Source organism: Amphibalanus amphitrite, unplaced genomic scaffold (genome assembly GCF_019059575.1).
Source record: "Amphibalanus amphitrite isolate SeventyFive unplaced genomic scaffold, NRLGWU_Aamphi_draft 000031F_arrow, whole genome shotgun sequence".
Lineage (NCBI taxonomy): Eukaryota > Metazoa > Arthropoda > Thecostraca > Balanomorpha > Balanidae > Amphibalanus > Amphibalanus amphitrite.
Window position 1 is genome coordinate 93,601 of NW_024881527.1, and position 21,528 is coordinate 115,128.

Here is a 21,528-nt window from a genome sequence, read left to right on the forward strand (position 1 = left end):
ATGTAAACAGGGGAACCAAGTATTAATGTTGACATCTTTCGATTTCCAAACGTAGATGACCTGTCGTGATTGCTGGCACCTTTGGGATTTTGATTAGCGGTTCGGATTCCATGATTCTGACTTCACCATTTCGGAAACAACTGATACGATGGTGGCTGGTGGCAAGAAGGACAAGAACAACAAGTCGGCCGGCAAGCGGCGCAAGTCTCTGATGAGCGCCGTGGCGATGAACCGGGACGCCAGCCTGGCGGCGAGTTCGTACATGCTGACGGGCGACCTGGCCGTGGACCTGCCGGCCGTGACGCAGGAGATGGGCGTCGAGTTCACGCCGGCCGTGCAGCTGGTGGTGCTGGCGCCGCTGACCAGCAGTCCGGCCGGTGACGTCGAGTCGCCGCCGCCGCCCGAGCTGACCGTCACCGAGGAGCCGGCCACCGAGACGCCGCCGCCGCCGCCGCCCAGCCGGTACGAGCAGCAGCTGCAGGCCATCACGGAGCGATACGAGTTCTACCAGCCGCGCGTGCGGCTCCAGGTGCGCGGTGACGTGGTGCAGCGCGACTCCGAGTCGGGCCAGCTGGGCAGCGCCGCGCACGGCGTCCAGGTGGCCGGCTGGCGCTGCGAGGCCGAGCACCTGACCGCCATGCGGCGCTGCTTCAGCGCCATGGAGGCGCTCTCCACGCTCAGCCTCAACAACGCGGCGCTGGACGAGTCGGCCGTGGCTGCCCTGGTGGCGCTGCTCGCCGACCGCCCCACTGTCACCACACTGAACCTGGACTCGAACCCGGGCATCGGCACGCAGGTGACGCGGCTGCTCGCGCCGCCGGCCAACGTTCTGTCCCTCTCACTCCGTAACTGCTGCGTCACCGACGAACAACTGGCCGAGTTACAGCCGATACTGAGCGAGCTGAATACCCACACCGAGCTGCGGTACACCTGTCTGCCGATGCGCAGCCTCAACCTGGGAAACAACCGGCTGACGGACGCCGGCGCTGTCACCCTGGCCACCATCCTACGCTCCAACAGACAGCTGAGGCTGATCGGACTGACCAGGAACCACATCGGCACGAAGGGTGCCCTGGCGCTGGCGGCCGTCCTGCAGCCGTTCCCCATGACGCACGAAGAGGTGGTGGTGAGCCGACGCGCGCGAGCGGAGGCGCGCCGCGTGCTCGTAGCACGTGTCGAGAGCGAGCTGAAGGGACGCGGCTCGTGCTGCGCTGGGAAATGTACCCACACCAGCCGGCGCAGCGAGCCAGACACTGGAGACGGCCGCATTAGTCCGGCGGGCTCGCTCCGCAGCAGCGGCCAGCGGACTGGCTCCCGCTCGGGCCGCTCGCCGGCCAAGCTCGCGGCGCCGGTCGCTCCGGCGGCACCACGCGGTTCGGACGCCCATCCCGTGCAGACCATCCGAGAGAGTGTGGAATCACTAATGTCGAGTGTGGTGCATCCTCTAATGACGCTGGTTCGACCCGAGAACGGCCGTCGACTGAACCCGGGCAACCTATCCCTCGCCAGCCTCAGCCTTGCATATAACCCGGGCATACACCGCGCGGCTGCCACGGCCTTCCTGGAGGCGCTGCGGTACCAGGAGTCGGTGCCGGCCGAGGAGCAGGCGCGCCTGGGGCCGGGCCTGCTGCGGCTCTGTCTGACCGGCACGCCAGCCGACGGGGACCCGCAGCTGGCGGTGCTGCTGCTCCGCCGCCAGCCGGCGCTGGCCGAGCCCGAGCCGCCAGCAGAGGACGAGGAGAAGAAGACAGGCCGCGCCGGCCGGCAGTCGCAGCTGGCGCTGGACGCCTCCCGGCGCACCGCGTCGCGCGTGGGGAAGAAAAAGAAACTGAAGTAGAGATGAAGATGTGGATGAGTAAGTCGTTATGTGGATGAGGAAGTTGTTAAGATAACGGAAAATGTGTGCTCATTCTGACATATATTCCTCTCGAAGTCCAATGGCCCAATGTTGAACTATGCAACACATGTCTTGCATCCCGCACTATGTCTCGTTCACAGTTTCATGCCTAATCGTTTACAGTGTTGAAGTTGCGACTTTGTTGACTTGCGATATTAGAGCCACCAAAAGAAATCCAATGAATGCTTCATTGAATAGTCGAACTTCAGACTCAGTGTAACGGGTCCCGTCCCCTCTTGACCGTTGGGCGCACTGGATAATTGGATTGCATCCGTACGAATAGCTTAATCACGTCCCATCCGTTCTCAATCAGACGGGTGCGACCTCAGATGTCACTGCCACACCGGTTGGCCCGCCTACCAGTGTCAGACAGATGACCCGCCCGATACGCGATCGGTCTATTTCCGACCCGGGCCCGCCGCTCGGCTGAACGGATCCAGAGACACGTGTCGACCGGGAACTGTCCGACCTCGCCCGAACACTGTTGGGACTGGATTGGGACAGGACACTGGGACAGCCTCTGGTGGGATCGAGCCGACACGAGCTCTCTCTTGGATTCGGACTGAAGGTCTGATCGATCCGAACAGTCTCCAATCAGGCTGAGACAGGGTGGGCTCAAGAAGAGTGTTTGAAACTGCCCCAGCATTCAGCATCTGGTGATGGTCTGGAGTTCATAAAACCTGGGATGGTTCGATTTAGTATTTCGGAACGTCGCATCTATCAAACTGATGGGTCGGATCGCAGCGACAGGCTTGATATTGGCCAGAGGTTCACTGGGGGTCGAGCAAGTTCAGTGCTTGGGCAACTTAGGCAGGCTGCGGGACGGCCGTTTCGATGTAAGGGCGGACTGAACCACTGACATCCACTGCGTTGGATCTGGTGATTGTCGAGGGATCGCTGGGGACAGGGACAAATGATGCTCGTTACGGTAATAGGTGGACAAGTTCGCCCAGCCAGTTACGATTCGATTGAACGCAGCGTGTCAGCCCACTGAAGTAACGCAGCCGGTTTCTATGGCATCACGCCCAGCCAGCCACGAAGTCCATAATCCTTTCTTCCAGGTCTTCACAGCTACGAGAGATGGTATTTCGGGAGCAATCAATACCCAGCTTAGTTCACAGTTGGGGCTGAAGTTTCAGCTCACTCCAGAGAAACTTGACCGGTTACAGCTAATAGTGTTCACCCCTCGACACAAAAACTGGCGACACCAGGACGGCAACGGTCACCTAGCAACCCCAGATCAACATTGGCGGCTGCCGACCGGCATTGGTGCAAATACGTCATACGTGGGATCCGACTCTTATCGATGCAGTGTGATCAATTACCCAGTGAGACCCGTTCAACAGCGCCGAATCCTGAAATCACTGCTTGATTTTCTAACACCAACAAGTGGATTGCTCTGTGAGCTATGATAATCATAAGAAAACATTTTTTATAACGACCATCAAAACATCAAGTTGACAACAAGCGAATCAACTTCAAACACGACCGACTATTGCACGATGAGCTGAGTTTATTGATTACCACATGCCGGCGCATAAATGAGTCATGCAATAACAAAACGGCTAACGACCGATGGAACACTCACAGTCAAACACAAATAACATAAATGATAGGACACACTGGGCTGGCCGGGAGGAACGCTTCAGCTCCCGTCCCGACGTCCCGACGGCACAGACGATAACATAACGATACAATAGTCATATACACTCACACAATGCACTCACGAGTTGCGCGTGGTCTGTTACACTGTCATATTCAGGCGAAACACACACTGACGGTGGATTGTCACAATACATGGCGGGTGCTAAATACGTGAATAGTCATGTGTTGATACAGAGCGAACATGCCATGCTCCGATCATTGTATCAGCGGTCCCGCGTACTAACGAATCAGTCGACTAGCTGCAGATGTGTTTACCAGAGTCAAATACAAGTATCATCCCTTACCAATCACACCCAATTCTTGTCCATGCTACCCCCCCCCCCTCCCCCCAATAACTCCATCTCATGCGTCAAGGCGTTGACCTAAATTCTAAGTTGGTATCATTTGTATTATTTCCAACACTTTTCCTAAACTCGCTTCATTTGAAGAAATTATAAGAAATCGCATAGAAATAAACACATCGCATTAAGTAAAGATAAATCTCGCCGAAAACAATCCCATGGCATTTTACACCAAGACCTATTCCTGAGCAGCCAGTTACGCGCACACTTGTTCAGACGTCACCATCCTTGTACCCACTAATACCCTGCTTGTGATGTAAACCAAGCGCACCGGTACGAGGCACAGCGAACACCGGGCCAGTTATTAGGACCTATATAGGAGCCAGTGCATGACAGGAGCGGTCAACGCACACGTGTCAGAGGTGTAAAGAGCAGAAACGTGGGTAACGAAAAAATCGGCTTAAATGAGTATGTATTAAATTACATTGATAACTGATTGGTGAACAAACAAAACAGGGCTCAATTTTCGGCTGAATTGGCTGAAAACACATTCAGCGCCCATTGCTAGTGTGCGGATAAGGATTATGGAGAAAAGGGTGGTTTGATTCAGCGCGATAGAGTGACCCAGCACTCCACATAAGGAACTTTACCCCCCGCATGTTGCATATTTTCGCCAGAGCTACCAGCATTAATTGCATCAGTGGCAAACAAAATCGGCGAATAACCATACAAATCATATCACATAACGTTCTTGAAATAACGCCTTTATGGAATGTTGTCCAAATGACCACTAGGAAATAAAAATTCGATTGTTTAAAAAACAAAAACAGCTGATCGTCCAACGACGTACGTCCCTGATTCGTGAATTGCTCCTGATACGCAATCCAATGTTCGTAAGTGGATTGATCATTGAGCTCCAAGTTCTGTGTGCCAGTAAGTTACGAGTCAGCTTAATCAGTGCGGCGAAAGATATAATTGTCCCGAAAGATATAATTGGGGAGAGAAGCGCACAAAAACTGCTCACAACTTACTGCTCCATGTCCGTACCGAGTAGATAAAAATATAAGCGATCTCCTTTGGTCAGCCTGACGGATTGCACCTGCCATATTTCCAAAGTTTTAACAAATAAATCAAACTTCTCCCAATTACGAGAGCGTCCTCTGGAAAGAAACACACTAAATATCAACGAGGCGAGATTCCTAAGATTGTAACCCGCATTGCACATCAAATTTTGTGATACCGTCTGTCTTTGACGTTCATATATCCCAACTGGCCTGATTTTCCCTCAACTATGTCACAACACTTTAACCTTTTCACGTTTTCAAGCATGCAGTCACATTAGCCCACGGTCCTGCCGTCCCGCGCTGCTAATGTCTCCAATGCGCAGCGTTCCACTGACTGAATCAACCCACCGACAGACCCACCCACCCACCGGCCCGCACTAAATTGTTAGATACAGCGGACCGACACTGTCAGACCGTTCCCTCCAGTCACAATTAGCCTCTACCGTCGATACCGTCAGCTCCCTCCCAACTGGACCCGGTGAGAGGCTATCCGCCGGCTCACCGTTTCTGACGCCTTTCCCTGCCGACATCCTCTTGTTCTGGCCTTTTCACTTTTCATCCAGCCGACCGCCGGTCCTCAGTCAGACTTGGAGTGCGTTCCGTCGCCCGCGCCACCCCCAGCCGCGGCCGGGGCGGGGGCGGGGGCGGGGGCGGCGGCGGCGGCGGCCAGCGGGGAGGGCGCGGCCGGCCGCCGGTTACCGCAGCAGTCGGTGAGTCGATGGCAACTGGCGCACCGCGGCAGGTTACTCCGCTGGTTGGCCTCCTCTGTCACGTCCTTCCACAGGTGCGACTTCACTGCCGTCGGCTTGAACTGTGACAGCGGCAAAGCCAGGGGCGGTGAGCAGAGGGTGGACAGGACAAGTCGGTTTATGATTCGGTTAACTCACAACACATGCCTCATGACTGAGTCGGCAGCAACCAAACAATCTGCCTTGAATTAACCCGCGCCCTGCTGGGGGGGGGGGGGGGTGTTTGAACACCCCCCCCCCCTTGTGGTTTTTCGCGAATATCTCAAAAACTCCGCGCCGCCGTTTTTGGTACACCTTATCATACATCAATTCTACACATGTTGTGAAAATTTCAGACCAAGGTCATTCAAGGTCAGGTCACCAGGTCACTTGAAGTGACCTCACCTCATAAAAAGTTTCAATGTCTGCCATAGCTACACCGAGTGACCGATCGCTTTGAAACTTTCAGCGATTGCTAAGAGCAATAGCATGTACAAAATGTATATCTCAGAATTTTGCTTTCGATGACCTAAGGTCAGGTCAATTTTGCGACCTCCCCATTCAATGGGAGAGGTCAATGTCATGTCAATGGGATAAAATTGAAATGCGCCTCTTTTGGACGAAAGACATTATAAACACTCCCAAACACCGAATAACAAGTGGTTTAGACACACTGAACATGAAAATGGTGTCCGTGACCCTTGTTTATGCCCTGAGGTCATCTTAGGTCACGAATGGTATCTAACAGTTTTTTGCAAATAACTTTTGATAGAGGCATGCTAGAGCGATGAAAACGCCTAAGATGTGTTCAGCTCGACGATACGGATCGACTGATATGCAACATGACCCTTTCCGGTCAGGTCATGACCTTGACCTGAGGTCAAATTTTCAAGTTGACCTTTCAAGGTCAAGTTATAGTTCATTCGATGCGTCTTGACGAGAGGAACACGATGCCGGTGAAAGTAAGCTCGTACAAGGCTTGGGTCAAAAGTTATTGCAGAAAAACTGTTTCCCAAAAAATCGGCTATTTTTGCAGTTTTTGTCCCCTGCAGGCAAAACCGTTGACGTTAGGTCAAATCTGAGAGAATTACTCAGAAAGGGCGTTAATAGGGCTATCGAATGCGCTTTTCCGCGGCGCTGTAGCTCTATTGGTTCCCGAGTTATGCGTTGGCTTCTTGGAAATTTTTGACATTCGACCTGGAAATCGGCGAAATTTTGCCTTCAATGACCTCTGGTGACCTGACCTTTGACCTGACCAAAAAATTGACCGAAGTGATTTCGTCATTATTTTTGACGCTCTTTACAACGCCGCCTTCCGCGTATCGCTACGTGGCCCAGGAGCCGAGTTACAAGGGGGGGGGGTGTTCAAACACCCCCCCCCCCCAGCAGGGCGTGGAAATCCAGGACCCCCAGCCGGGCGCGGGTTAACTTTGAAAATAAAACTGGACGGGAAACGCAACATGCTGGTACAGCCCGTATTACAAATATGAACAGGCAAGTACGCTCCTTACTGCTCACTCCTTACGTAAATTGCATACACTCCTCTACCGCATTATCTTTTACACCATATGATAGCGACCTCGACCTCCCCAATTACCTGTGTGAGGAAGAACCTGGCGACGACGCAGAACGTCTTTCCGCAGAGCGGGATGAAGAGCGACTGGTGTATGAAGGCGGCCACCCGGTACCAGGGCCCGTAGAACGGGTCCGAGATGGCCGGACACAGCATGCAGTTCAGGTTCACCATGAACGTCTGCGGGAGGAGACACGAGGGTTAAAGGGTTAAAGGAGTGGTGTTGGTGTATAAAAACGGCAATGTAATGTGCGCAAATAATAGGTTAACCTGATACGCAATGTTACAGTTGATAACCAGCGCATACTAAAAATTAATTCGAGGAGTCACGCTCGGTAAATCAGTAACGACAGTGAGGCTGACGAGATTCTATATACGCACCGCAACATCAAACAGATACGCAGCTCCGAGTCCAGTGCCGGCACGGAGTCCGTATTGATCACTTCGACCTCCCGGGAGAACTCGCACCCCTCCCCAGCCCCACTGCACTGGTCAGAGCTAGGCGCCAGTGGCAGTGACAGGACTGTCCACTTTCCGACATCGGCGACTTACCACGCTGATGCCCTGCAGGACGATGAAGTGGTAGAGCATGGAGAAGCCGAGCGACATCACCGACCATGTCCAGTCGTGCAGCTTCTCGATGGTGTAGACGCCTGCCGGACAGCACAGGCATATCGCAAACCTCTCCGTTAATTAGAGCTTCGTTTATTTGATCATAAGCCTATTCGGACTAGCGAGCAACACTAGTTCCTCGGTGTCAACCGTTACTTGCTGGAGAACCAGAAATGTACCGGTCGCGAAATGAAGAGTCCAGCCATTTGACACTTAGAACGTCACGATAAGACAGTGATTGACGCGGGAGAGTTACTGGATTATGTGAAGTCAAGAGTCACCGGCTTCTTGATGACTGTCGCGTTTGTGTGGCTTCACGAAAGTGTGTGTCTTACAGAAATGACTAAGGCTTCCCAAACAGACACAAACCGTAGGCAGGAAACAAGATACCATGGTGCACCGATGCGATGTATTTTAGGTTGTTCTCGCCTACCAAAACAAAAAGAAAAATGGTCTATTCCTCGACAAACAAATTACCGGTAACTTTACCATTGTCGTCACATAGCAGTTCTGACAAGCCTCAGTATTCTCTATCAGGACTCGTCTCAGTTTCAGGAAGGTAGCAGAAATCACAGCTCATAACCCCAGCTCGCAAGTAAAGGGAGGGGAGATGGTATCATTCCACGGGTATCAGGCAATCGAAGGTGCATCACCGTATCAAACAACGGTTCGGGTATCACGTACCACCGAGTCGGAGCAGGTAGTACGGTACCACCAGCATCATGATGTGCTGAATCCAGTAGAGCTCCGCCTCAAAGGGCAGCTAAAGGTGGAACAGACAGGCAGTACAGTTAGTTTACGGGGTCGTGCTAGGTCAGGAGAGGGAGTGTGCTGAGGGTATAGTTAAAAAGGAGCAGAACAATGCTGAAAATATGACGCTACTTAACTAGGTATTGATAGTAGAAGCATATTATTCATGACCACCAGCAGCAACACAAGAAAAGCCAACATAGATAATTATTAATTAAATCGTCATATTTTCCACGGGCCAATTACACACTATTTTGCAAAATCAACTACGCGGCTGATGACCGTACCATCGCAATGCCGATAAATAATAGATGGAAGCGGCGGTTACCCAGGAAAAATCGATAGTTGGCCGGGACCAATAGTGTATGGGACGTTACTCGCCTGGTAACAACAGACCGCGGGGGTGTGTAGCCCGAGTGACGCGGCACGAGCCACGCGCCATACGGAGGGGGAGGGTGGGGAGGGAGGGCACTAAACGTGTCGCGTGGAGCGGTATCATAGCTGAGTGGTGGGCGAGAGGGAAGGGGAGGGGAGGGAAGGGGCCGATGACTGGCAGGGAGGGGAAGGGAGGGGAGGTAAGTGTCGGATGCCATGCTCGTGGGGTGGGAGGAAAGAGGGTTGGTTATGAGAGGCCTAGAGTAGCGGAGGGGAGTAAATTAGCCAGTAAACTAGCCACTCACCAGGCGTGTGTTGGTGACGGGGAACAGCAGTGCCAGCACGGCGCCGTTCATAAAGTTCAGGTGGATCCGAAATATGATGGTGGAGTATTTACTCGGTGGAATTGTCAGCAGCACAATCTGAAAGTAAACATAAAGTTAGATAAGAAGAGAGATGTGTGTAGGTTCTGCGGAAAGAAAAACAATCACCGAGACCTAGAGCGTGATCTTTGTACAGAATGAATTTAAACATATGAAATTAGATACTTCGTAGACAATTGCTAAGCCGACATTGATCGATATTCAAAGGGAGTTCATGCAAACTGTGAACGAATTCTTCATCATCGAAAGCAAAATTTAGCATACCGGTCAATAATTTAAAAAGAGCCGTTTCCATAATTAAACAATGCATATGTGTAAGCAGGGCTTGTCAAACTTAACCAAACACTGCAGTTGCACTGCGTCGTTATTCGTAGTAGCTTCCACAGGCCACAGCATTAGCCAATGGAAGGACAAGATGACGAGTTGATCGACGGTCGAATCCAGACGCTTTAATTTAGAACGCAGTTACGGCTGATTACGCCTATCTAAATGTCTACCATTGCAACGCGCCTAACAGTTTTATGACACACCCTTCTAGTCCATATCCAAATAATAAGCTCCAAGCTCATTCACAACCATTAGAGATCATGCTAAAAAAATCACACCAAATCGGAACTGCCAATCCCTTTCCGACACCAGAGTAGTGCCGGGCAGTAATTTCAGGCGAGACGGGCCCGGCCCACTACGAGACCCGCCTACCGACCGTTTAAGACACTTCCGGTACGGCTCGGTACATTTGATTTAACATCTCAGCACTGATATTCGGGAAACCTAGCGGTCCGTTATCGTGCATAACTACATGATCGAATGAGAGAACTAACGTTTAAGACGCATGGGAATTTCCGTCAGTTACATCGCAGTGAAGGCGATTCGCTTTTAGGAATAATTATCCCGACTGTACTGGCGGGACCTGAGCAGATTAAGCGGCTGTGAAGTGAGCCAATCGACGCTGGATAAGTGCCAACACAAATCAATCACGAAACGATCACTAGCTTAATCAAACCGTTCAACATGCCAGGTACTGCTGTAAAAATAGTGACTTCGATGTCTGACGTACTGACACTTAGCAGCCACACTAGTCCTTCAGTAAGATGAAACGACTCTGCTTCTTGCAATATCTTAACGCGAAAAATGCCTTCATTGGCTAAATTTCCCCTCGGGCCATGCCAACCGGCAACCAATTTCACATAGAAACAGAGGGCGCGTTTTTGCAACTTATTTTTGCTGCCAGCACTCGGCAACCACCGCCGACTCGATGATTACAGCGATAAGAAGACATCAGGCGTCCTATTTTTACATGGCGTGTGAGTGGAGGTGTTTTGCGTTTTCGTTGGTGGCGCCTTACAGCGTGGTTTCAGCCGACCGTCGCGTGCGCGCGTTGCCGTCATACAATACCGGTATCGTTCATTTCACGCCAAATTAAGCAGTCACATGATACGATTCCAGCCACGTGTCATCGTCCAGGCAGCACCTACGTGACGTGAGATGGCCACGTGACAAACTGGTATCGGCACTTTACCTACACAGGGGGAGTCACGTGACAGGCCGGTGTCGGCACCTCACCTGAAACGCGGTGGTCACGTGGCACGGGTTGAGGATATAGATGAGCTGGCGCGTGGCCAGCTTGAAGCCGATCTCTGCGCCGAACATCAGCGACATGATGACCAGCAGAATCCTCCGGCCGGCACGGTCCTTTCTGGGGACGAAAAAATCGTCACCAGGTAATACTGACAATTACAAAATTGACTGCTTGCGATAAAAACTAGTCAAAAGTAGCTAAGAAGCGGTTTGCTGATAACCATATTACTACATCAGTGGCTCAGATAGGGGAAGCGATGGGAACCAAATAGAGGTGAGAGCCCGATCTAGTGCTCTTTTTCAAAATAAAAACTGCGGCCGGTAGGTTGCAAAGGTCGATAAGTCAGGGCAAGCCCTGCAAAGCGTACCAACTACCAACGAGAGACGTTGGAATAAATTACGCCGCTTTCCACGACTGTCTTCATTGAACGATAAAGGCAAGATCGTGCGTAACAGGGTAGCTCACAGTGAAGTCTATTACTCATATTATCTTTCCAAACATTAAAACTGGGCAAACAAAAACGCAAGCAAAAACTCTGGACGACCTAATCACCAATCGAATGACCCGGCTCCGTATCCGCCACAAGTGGGGTCGCGAGGTCCGAGCAGCGAAAACGGCTCGGCGAATTACAGCGTCTGTGAGAGCCTTGATTGCGATAAGTTGTCTTCAATGAGACGGGTCGGCCCAGCATTATCTGATTAAGCAAGCCCGCCTCGAGTGGGCACTATGTAGACATAAGTACTCGGACTTCGGAGAAACAACAGCAGAAAATCGTTTGGCTTCGTGTCAGGGACTCAAAATATTTCATATGGAAAAAGACATGCCAGGTATGCAAATTACTCAACTGGTTGCCCAAGAGCGAAGTGACTGAAGTCACATTTGCAGATAGGTATCCTAAACGCACCGACAGCATTGTACAGCCCTCTGCAAACTGCGTGGTAGGTATTCTTTCTTCGACAAAACCGAGAATAACGCGGATACTATGCTATCGGTCGCTCGGAAATCATAACAGCAAGATGCGCGAGACTCCGCACCTTAGATTGGCATTACCATCGCATTCATTTTCCATCCAGTTTGGCAACAAAACCCAAAAGTTTATATTTACCCCAAAACAAACTTTTGCATTTTGTTGCCACACAAGGCATATACTTTGTTTAGTGATATACCCAATCGAAGGAGTAGAACATGGCGCCTCTATTTTCAGTGAGTTTCGACCGACTGACAACATGGTCTTTGAGTTATTACTGGTTTTGTCGAAAAAAGAATACCTACCACGCAGTCTGCTGAGGACTGTACATTTAGGAGGTAACTCTGGGCTAGAATTTTGTTGTCGCGTCCTTTAACAGTTCTTCAGGTTCACAAGTTACTCGTACACAGTATTCAATCGAAAATATCTTTACTGGGAAACACTCCTTTCAAAATGACCTTAGGTAAAAGCTATACATTATCAAAGCTATAAAAACCTTCATTGTATTTTCTTGAGGCTTTCGATGCCACCTGCAGCCTGTGGCTGGCCTGTAGCAGACTGCCTCAAGCTGCGAGTCCGTGACTGCGAGAGACACTTCCAATACGTGGGTATCTAGCCCCATCCTACGAAAATTATGGGAAATTCAAAGGATTAACGTTAACGAAGGATTGTAAATGTGCAGGATTGACTGCTAAGTGCTAGCAAGACTAAAGAATTAGTCCATATTAAAACGGTCATACAGAAAATAGGCAAGTACAGTCACACAACATACCCAAACCCTCAAATGGTACCTCAATGAATTGAATCCCATGAATAACAAGCCCCAGGCTGAGGACACTTTCCACATGATATGACCAACTCAGCAAACACAAAAACTCAGCGCCTATCCCGTAGCTCAGTTGGTAGCGCGTTGGAACGGGTTCGGGTCGCTCTGGCGACCGGCGCTCGATATTTTAATCTCCTGTCCGGGATGGTTTGCGGTTGGTGGGAGCAGCCGCAGCCAATTAAAATAAGTTGAGTGGACAGGCCGTGTCCGGCTTTGAGGGCATCTAAATTCTCCGGTTACCTGGAATGTGCGATCGGACAGTAGGGGTCGGGGTCTACGCAACAAGCTCATCTTACGTAGGCTCTGGCTCTGTCAATGCGTTCGTTCAAAGCATCCATATTTTTTTTTTTTAATGTCAGCTCACCCAGACACACAGCCCTGTAGTCTCCAACTTACCCAGCTGCCAGTGACGGCAGCATACCCACTCGGAACTCACCTGATGTATGTGCTGGTTCGTGGTACGGTAACCTGGGAATATCCCCAGACAAAGTAGAGCAGGCTAATGCCCACCGCTACCACAGTCTCGATGAGCCGTGCCACAGGAGGCAGGAAGTCATAGCACTCCTGACCGCCATTGCCCGGCAGAGCAAAGTTGACTCCACCGTACAGCGTGTCAGCAAGCCCGGCCCAAGAGTAACCAAACATGGTGGCTGGAATAAAAAGGTAGCATATTAATATACATGTTACTGGATGTAAGGTTAGCCATCCTGCTATGGTCAGGAACAATAAATTGATCTAGAAAATTGTCAAAACAGCTACTTAAATCCAAGAAGCACGGAAACCGCCAAACAATTCTACAAAAAATGAAAAGGAGAGCCACCAGTTGTACAAAAATGTTAGAATAAGATGCAGCAGCTCATCTGAACCCTCCCATTTTGAGGTGGTACATGGATAATTTTCATTTCATGCAAGTAATTCATATTTTAGCTTAAGTACGGATAAACGAAATAAATAATCGCTTCGCAACCACCCATCACCGCCAATCATCAAGCAAGACTCGGCCCGCCCCATACAACACAAAATAACTGCAGAAGCCTAAGGAAGGGATCATATTGAGCCCCCAACACACATCACCTTGGCCAAACCCTGGCTATTAAAGAACCAAAGCGCCAAGGTATTCTTGCCAGAATGGCTTGTAAAAAAACAGAAAAACAGAAAATTACAGCGATTAGTGTAGTAAAACTTTTTTTATTACAAAAATTTAAAAATATTTTTATAGGGATAATCCGCGTATTTACAAATTGCAACCGAGCTCCGCCGTGGGGTAAGGTGGGTAGGGGTTTTCGCACTACGGCTGCGGTTGAACTACCGTCTGTGGTAGAAACTTCAGGATGATGGCGCGTTTCAAACGAAATCTGGCGCAATGTTTGTTTGCATCTGAATTTGTATTGTTATTGCTGTGAAATGTTGAAGTGGAGGTGTTTCAATAACAATTTGTGGATTATTTGAGTTTCTTGATATAAAAATCGAATAATATTATGAAACATTGTGTGGAAACTTCAAATACTGATATAATCAATTGCTTAGTTTGGTAATTGATACACATTTTGTAGAGGTTTGTCTGGCAAATGGTGTCAGTGTAACAAACTGCAAGCCTATCATGATCTGAAGCTGTTGTAACAAATCAAAATTGCTTTGATGTTCCATAGTACCTTGTTGGAATGACTGGAGCATGCAGTTTTGAACTACCTTTTTGATGGAAGTTAGGATAATGGCGCGTAAAATCTGGCGCAATGCTTGTTTGCTGCGTGTTTGCAGCACTGAACTCTATAATGGTTTGCAGTTTTGCAGTTGTCTGAAGTCTGGGTTATATGAATATCATTTATCAACGTACGTAGAGTGAGGGTGATGTTGGATGATGTTAACCATTACGATTATCTGCATCAGATCAGCCCTATATTTTTTACATAGGAAGGCAAATCTGTGTTGTGTTTATGGATTGCCAAGCTGTTACGCGCCCTAACCCAAATAACAACAACAGTTTATTGATTGGAATGATTAGAAATAATTGCTTTAAACATTTGGGCATCTAAATCTGTTTCAAATATCAAATCAAAATGTATCATAGCTGGCAAGCAAACCTTATTAAATATACTTTCCCAAAATGGTTAGATGAAACCGATTAAATGTGTTAGGATACTGTTAAGCCCAGGTTCCACTACAGGATTTTTCCGTGGGTTGTTGCGATTTTGTGATAAAGCGATATCGCGTCATCGTTAAAAAGTTCAAAATTCTGAACTTTTTTGTGATAATGTGATAATGCATTAGTGATATTGGGCAAGATTTAGCAATGCGATTCCAGCAGTGTGGCTCAGTGCATCTGTTTGCACTAAATGAGCATTTTCTAACATCGCCAATCGCATTGCATTATGCCATTATCACAAAATGGCACAGAAAATCTTGCAATGGAGCCTGGGCTGTAGGCAAAGTTCAAAAACACATTTTTTATTATACTTATGTCATTTTCAAGGCCAGTTCAAAGGTCAGGTCGCTAAGGTATTGAAATCCAATTTATGCCCAATTCCAGAGTATTTTGTTTATTTCCAGGTCCTATTAGATAGATAGTTTATTGGGACCCTGCACAAGTGTAGGTTCTCTGGCGTCCACGTCAATTGCACAGTAAGAACATATTTGAACACATACATATTACCTATGAACATACACATGATAGTTGACAGTAAAAACATTCAGACAATTGAGACTATTGAAACTATTGAGACTATTCAGACTATCGAGACAATTCTGAACGAAATGATGCATAATTTAGAAACAGATAGAGCTACAGCACCCCAGAAAAGCACATTTGGGAGTTCTGTTATAGCTCTTTCTGCATAATGCCCTCCCTCTCAAATATTTGTTCATTAAATTCTTCAAATCTAGAAAGACTACATCAAGTGATGTAGGTTTGCTCGCCTCCACAACACACTGTCTCGATATCCATTCCAGTATTTAATCATAGCAGATTTGCAGCATTTACCTATATCTCAAGCAAATATATCCATGAAAGCAATATTGGCTAATCAACTCAGCCAAAGAATATCATGTCAATTGTCAAGGAAAATAAAAAAAGAGCTAGCATAGAGCTTTGTTTTCAGGCGCAACATGCCTATCCCTTTTTGTTGCTGAGCACTAAGGAGAAACCCCACTTTACCTGTTTCTCAGATTTATTTACCTAAGAATTGTTTTCTGTTTCAGAACTCATTATTTTAATAAGGTTTGTTATAGGAAACAGCTCTTTTGGTGAATGACTGCCTAGGAGGATGCTCTCTGAGGTGAGTGGTTATGCTATCATGTCAATTTTATCGGTCATCAGTTTTGGATAAACCACTTGAGTAAATATTCAGTGAGTGAGGCAAGTCTGATTGGTCTGTGCCAATAAACTAAGCTTTGGCTTTGCTTTTCTCATGACCCTCCAGAACCCAATCTGTAAAGCATGACAATTTTAATGGGCTCTTGTCACTTGTCCTGTGTGGGGGCTGTCGTTTGATGTGGCTGTGTTTTGCAGATTTACTATGATGGCTATATCAATGGTGTGTGCCGTGTGGCATATTATTTGGTGTTAATGGTAGACTTTTGCACTCATTTGCCAGTCATTGCCATACTATCGACTTCCAGCTCTTCTATTCTATGGCACTTTGAACCGCACTGCAAGCTTTTTTACCTTGCCATGTCTAATCGTTTGGCCTCCAACTGTTTTTATGCCACTTGATCAACAATATGCATGCCTGTTAACCAAATTATGTCTTTTTAGGAGGAGTACTGCAAGGTGCTGGGTGGCAATGGCCAGCCATACATCCTTTGTCAACGCCTGGGCATGTTTCCTGGCATCGAAGAGGTTTGTGGCTGGTTGCAAATTGCATGATTTGGTCCAAGTCATCTTTTATTCTGGAAGCTATTTTCCTGTTTGTTTAGTTTCCATTTTGTAACAGTGGTTGTCCTCAAGTTCATGCTTGTTTGCTCAGTTTTTAATTTTTGACAGTGATTTTGCTCAACTTCATGCTTGAGCAGTGTACAGTGTGCACGTTTCCTATATTTGAATTTTCGCTGCCCTGGCCCAGTAAGATATTAAAAGAAGGAGGAGAAAAGGAAAAAAAGGAGAAAAGAAAAGTGCATGTGATGTCGGGCTGACAGGTTGCCGAAATGAGATTCTCCATAAGTCATTGTATTGCTACTGATTGGAGTTGTCAGTAGGGGGATCCTGGGGGAGCTCACCACAGTAAGCTCTTTAATTTTTACCTCATACCTTGCGTGCTCTATAAAATGTTAATATTGTATTAACTGAATGGGTTAATTGTCCATGTGTTCCCCACAAACAAATCGAGTCTGTGGAAACTGGAACGGGTATTAATCTGCAACGGGTATCCGGTATGAATATTGAATATGTTTTCTTCCTTGTCAGGAGCTGCTTTCCGGGGCGACTATTTCGGTTCGATGCCCGTCGGAGGAGAAAAGCGCCACAGAGTGGCTTAGACTCTTCGAGAAGGAGACTGGCACTACCTTCAGTGTCATGGCCACGGATGGTGAAAAGAGCAAAAATGCTTGGGTTCTACACCAGGTATGCACAGCGTAGTTACATTATTATTGTCATGCTCATATTGGAACAGGGAGATCTTCAGTTACTTGTCATTTGTAGGTAACATCTTGCCTTTATATCGCATCTTTAAAGTTTAATATTTTTTCTTGCCTCAGGTTAAAATGTGGTCTCGTTTGGCACTTCTTTGCATGTATATATTATTGGTTTATTTATTACGTATATTATCCCTCGCCAGCACAGGCCATTTTGCTTCCTTCGACGGCACAGGGGGGGGGGGGGGGGAGGGTACGACCCCCTCGTCTTTGGCCCCTGATCGAGCTAGAGCTTCGCGGAAAAAACGAGTGTTTCCCGTGACGAGAGAAAGCCGATGCTGCCCAATGTTAAGGTCCTAGGTCATCGGTTGACGTTTCAGGTCAGGTCAATGACCCAAAAATCGGGAAAAGTGGGACCTGTTAGAACGTCGTAAAGTGTGGCTGCTAAGGGGTTTTTGGGGGTGCTGATCACGAATATCTTGTTAGTTTTGATCACAGATGATGTCTTTATGCATTTAGGCCAGGTCGGGTCAGGTCAACCAGTAGGGGTCCTGCCTGGTATTCGTAGTACGTGTCAATCGCCTCTGACAGCTTCGTAACATGTTACGAAGGCACCAAAACTACTTCGTAAATGTTCAAATGGTTGCTAAATTCGAATTCAGCCAAAAAAAAGACTAGCGTAGAAACATGTATAACTCGAGAAAGTGGACCGAGGTCACCAAAGGTCAATGATCTGACCTGACCTTCAGGTGACCTTGACATCCACCCTAATGCATGGGAGCAACATCAAATCACATGTTTGAACGCTTAAAACCACGAAAAGACTGCAAACGCGCTGCATGCGAGCCAACATACGCCGAATCGCGATTCCGGCCAAACATGGTCTCTGAAAGTAGGTCAAGGTCAAAGGTCATTTGGGTCAGAGTCATGCAATTTTCAGGTTAGGTGTAAAAGGGACCAACGCAAGGGTACTGAAAGTTTCGTCGCGATTGGCCGCTCTATACGCGAGTTATTCGCGAAAAACCTTAGGGGGTTGCATCAATCCCCCCCCCCCCCCGTGCCGTTATATATCTCTTTGCAAATGATTGCCTCTGCCTGAGCTTGGGTGGCTTTGCTTTTTTAACATGAATATAATTGCTTGACAGAAACGCGTGCGGTGCCAGCACTATGGCCGCACCAAGGAGGGCGCAAGAGGAAGGTCGCCACGAGATACCGGTTGCTCCGTCATCCTGAGACTGAAAGTCCGGAGAGTGGTTCTGGCGGAGAACCGACAGAGCAGGTTTGTGCGTCCAAGATGTGTTTTGTGCAATGTTCCTGCCTCCTGGTTTGAGTGGGCTCTACATGCTACGGTGGCCTCGTTACCTTTAAGTGTACCTTTTGGACTTGTTTTGCATACTTGCGAGTAGCGGGGGATCTTGTATTCGTGTGTGTCTTGCAACATGTTAAAGAGTGAATTGGCGGCATATGGAAGGTAGTCATAATTATGATGACGTATTTTCCAGTTATTGTTAGCATGTTGTGACACTTTCTATTGACCATTAAGACTCAGTTTTTTTGTAACCCATGCTGCCGTGCTAAGGCAAAAACGACTGCGTTAGGGTGACCTCTGACCTGACGTAATGACCTTTGACCTGACGCAATGACCTTTGACCTGATGTAATCGTGTATTGCCTTTGTATAGGAAAATGGGTCCAATGTGGAGTACGGACCGCCCAATTTGAGTGATACTAAGCATAAGGTGTGAGAAGTGTCTATAATTGATAGTTGATGCTCATCTTGTGCGGTCTCTTTTTGATCGGGATTTCCCAACGTCAATGGTGTGTGTAAAATCGCGCCATGGTATGTAAATAAATGTTTAGTAGTTGTGTACATATTAGGCTGTCTCGTCCAACCCAAGTTTCGGAATGGAGTCTTTGCTTCGTGCAACCCTTGGCTTCATACATGTACAATATACAAAGCGTTGCTAAGACCCATCTGTACTGATTGACAGGTCCAAGAAGCCCGACGCAGGCTACGAACTGACGGTGGTGGCCAATGGGGAGCGGCACAACCACGCCACGGATTCGGCGGCCGCCCTCAAGTATCGCCGTGTGGGCTCTCCCGCACGGGCCAGGCTCACTGAGCTCTTCCGCCATCATCACTCCGTCGCCACAGCTCTGGAAACGCTCAGAGTGGAGCTTCAAGCCGAGTACGGGGACGAGTATCCGCTCGTGTCCGCCGACCGGTCCATCGTGCCCGACAGCCGCTACGCCTACGAGTAAGTGCTCTTTCCGAGAACCGGATTTGCTATGGGTGTCGTTTTAGTTGGAACGAGACATTAATGAGCATTACATAAGCATCAGCACACGTCGCATCGGTTTCGATATTTTGTTTTTACACTTAAGGCCGCCTTCCACTATGCGGAACGCTTGCGGTCCGTACGGAATTTAACACAGAGCCCTATGGGCGAATCCGGTCCGTACGGAAATCATGTGCGCTCCGTGCGGACCGCATCCGAACGGCAATCAGCTGTTGATTTTCTGTCAGCTCTCCGCAAGCGTTTCGGACGCGGTTGCCACGGAAACGAAATAACAACGTCCGACATGTTGAACTTTTCTGCGGAGAACACAGACGGAATGGACGCGGACAGGGACCGTCTTCCGTCCTCGAGTTTTCGATTGCAAATTTAAGATAAAATCACAACTTTTTAGATGAAGTAAGTAAATATAATGTCCTTGAAATGGCAGCACTATGTGATGCTAGTAAATTGTTATATTTTCTTTTGTAATAACTGATAACTGCTCTTCACAAAGTGTTCGCCAGTGTCCGTTAGCTTTCCGTCTGCGGTCTGGATGCGGTCAGCGAGCGGCGACATTCCTGACCGACTCCGGACGGAATTCCGTCACAGTGGATGGCGGCCTTTAGCATATGACAAAGCTTCTCACTAAAGATAGCGAAAAATTGCATATTGAGTCAGATAAAAAAGAACTGGAAACTAAATGGTAAAAATAGTCCGAGTGTGTTTGCTTTGCAGTTTTCAAGTGTCTTGCTGGCAGACTGTGCGTCCAAGAAGCAGTGGTAGAGGAGAAATTGACGCATACGTTAGCGGGTACCCCGATTCCATATGTTATGCGCGGTCCACGGCGGCGACACCAGTGAAACGTTACATTTAAGTGTAGGCCATGACAGCTCGCTACTCGCGTTTCCTCCCTCAGACTGTACCAGAAGCTCTTCAAAGAAGAGTACGGCACTGGCGCGAACCAGCGTCTCAGTAGCCTAGATAACATCAAGAAGGTGGTGACTAACACCGAGCGGGTCGCCGTCGAGCAGCATTGCGGCGAAACGATCGTCGCAGCGGTCACGCCTTTGATGGAACGGGCGCACACCCTCCGAGAGTCTGGTGAAATCGTCTTCATCGACGCATCTGGGAACATGGACCGGGACAACCTGCGCGTGTTCCTCATAATGACGTGGAGCGTCGCGGGAGGTCTGCCGCTCGGCGTCATGCTGAGCACTTCTGAGGCCCAGACGACGCTCGAGAAGGGTCTGAAGATGCTGTGTGACATCTTGCCCGATGGTACGTTAATGTTACAATGATGCAGTGTGCACTGTGCATGGCTAATGGCTATACTGTGTCTTAAGTGGTTGTGGACTGAGCATGTCGCATGTCACTATTTTGGGGTTGCCAACTTCAGCTCTTGGTTAGTATGATTGTTGACTGGCAATGCTTGTGCTGGGAGTTGAGTGGTGGTGGTGCTGCCTCACTGTTTTTGGGCGTGGCTTACGCTTGTCCTAACTCTCAGCCGTTATCATCCAAAACCAGTTTCTCGTTTTCCGTTCATAATAATCCAGTCACCATTTTCCCTCTTCCTTGTAGCTGCCTTTGGTGGGCGCGGACGCCAGGGACCAGCGGTCTTCATGACTGATGACTCCGCCGCGGAGCGTAACGCTCTTCGGGAGACGTGGCCCTCCGCGAGGCTGCTGCTCTGCCTCTTTCACGTTTTGCAGGCGGCGTGGCGATGGCTGTTTGACGCACGCCACGGTGTCCACATGAAGGTTTGATTTATGTCTAGCTTGATTCCTTTTCACAAAACGATTTATATGTTGAGTAACCCGAACGTGACTATATAGTGCAAGAATTGAACATTGATTTTTTGCTATTTTTCTATTAGATACAAATAACATCGAAATAACATTCTATTGAGCTTTTCATCTAGATAACAATGCAATATTCCTCTGCAACGTTGCGTTGTGTTCAACTTTGTGTTTAAATGTATCGTCGT

The 21,528-nt window shown here is 48.5% G+C and overlaps 3 protein-coding genes and 1 long non-coding RNA gene across 5 annotated transcripts; 3 read left to right on the top strand and 1 right to left on the bottom strand.

Moving 5' to 3' along the window:
• The first annotated feature begins 148 nt into the window (after window positions 1-148).
• Window positions 149-1,837, top strand: LOC122367238 (leucine-rich repeat-containing protein 71-like). The gene is made up of 2 exons (XM_043340177.1): window positions 149-412; window positions 530-1,837. The coding sequence occupies exons 1-2, from the start codon at window positions 149-151 to the stop codon at window positions 1,835-1,837; spliced, it is 1,572 nt and encodes a 523-aa protein (XP_043196112.1).
• Window positions 1,838-3,390: 1,553 nt separating this feature from the next.
• LOC122367336 (transmembrane protein 164-like) lies at window positions 3,391-13,696 on the bottom strand. 2 transcript variants are annotated; one of them, XM_043340380.1, is made up of 8 exons: window positions 13,678-13,696; window positions 13,137-13,350; window positions 10,892-11,024; window positions 9,251-9,367; window positions 8,505-8,583; window positions 7,761-7,861; window positions 7,233-7,388; window positions 3,391-5,718 (listed from the first exon to the last, which is right to left on the bottom strand). In XM_043340380.1, exons 1-8 carry the CDS (start codon window positions 13,685-13,687, stop codon window positions 5,485-5,487), a joined length of 1,044 nt encoding a protein of 347 aa, XP_043196315.1. In that variant the 5' UTR covers window positions 13,688-13,696; the 3' UTR covers window positions 3,391-5,484. The 2 variants fall into 2 exon arrangements, with proteins under 2 accessions (XP_043196315.1, XP_043196316.1); XM_043340381.1 differs by having other exon boundaries at window positions 13,671-13,690.
• A 2,150-nt stretch (window positions 13,697-15,846) lies between these two features.
• Window positions 15,847-18,525, top strand: LOC122367360. Its single transcript, XR_006254048.1, has 4 exons — window positions 15,847-15,972; window positions 16,452-16,535; window positions 17,100-17,255; window positions 18,412-18,525. It is a non-coding gene; the product is annotated as an uncharacterized LOC122367360 (long non-coding RNA).
• A 426-nt stretch (window positions 18,526-18,951) lies between these two features.
• Window positions 18,952-21,276, top strand: LOC122367245. Its single transcript, XM_043340188.1, has 4 exons — window positions 18,952-18,962; window positions 19,257-19,523; window positions 20,461-20,822; window positions 21,254-21,276. Exons 1-4 carry the CDS (start codon window positions 18,952-18,954, stop codon window positions 21,274-21,276), a joined length of 663 nt encoding a protein of 220 aa, XP_043196123.1.
• The last annotated feature ends 252 nt before the right edge of the window (window positions 21,277-21,528 follow it).

Excerpts from the sequence above, each read along its gene's own strand:
- LOC122367336 (XM_043340380.1), bottom strand. Across the intron at positions 11,025-13,136 it reads CGAACCAGCACATACATCAG|AAAGGACCGTGCCGGCCGGA; the intron begins GTGAGTTCCGAG and ends TTTCGTCCCCAG. Across the intron at positions 9,368-10,891 it reads ACGTGACCACCGCGTTTCAG|ATTGTGCTGCTGACAATTCC; the intron begins GTGAGGTGCCGA and ends GTTTACTTTCAG.
- LOC122367245 (XM_043340188.1), top strand. Across the intron at positions 19,524-20,460 it reads GACAGCCGCTACGCCTACGA|ACTGTACCAGAAGCTCTTCA; the intron begins GTAAGTGCTCTT and ends TTCCTCCCTCAG. Across the intron at positions 20,823-21,253 it reads GTGTGACATCTTGCCCGATG|GCGGCGTGGCGATGGCTGTT; the intron begins GTACGTTAATGT and ends CACGTTTTGCAG.
- LOC122367238 (XM_043340177.1), top strand. The coding sequence starts at position 149 with ATGGTGGCTGGTGGCAAGAAGGACAAGAACAACAAGTCGGCCGGCAAG. Across the intron at positions 413-529 it reads CGCCGCCGCCCGAGCTGACC|GTGCGCGGTGACGTGGTGCA; the intron begins GTCACCGAGGAG and ends GTGCGGCTCCAG.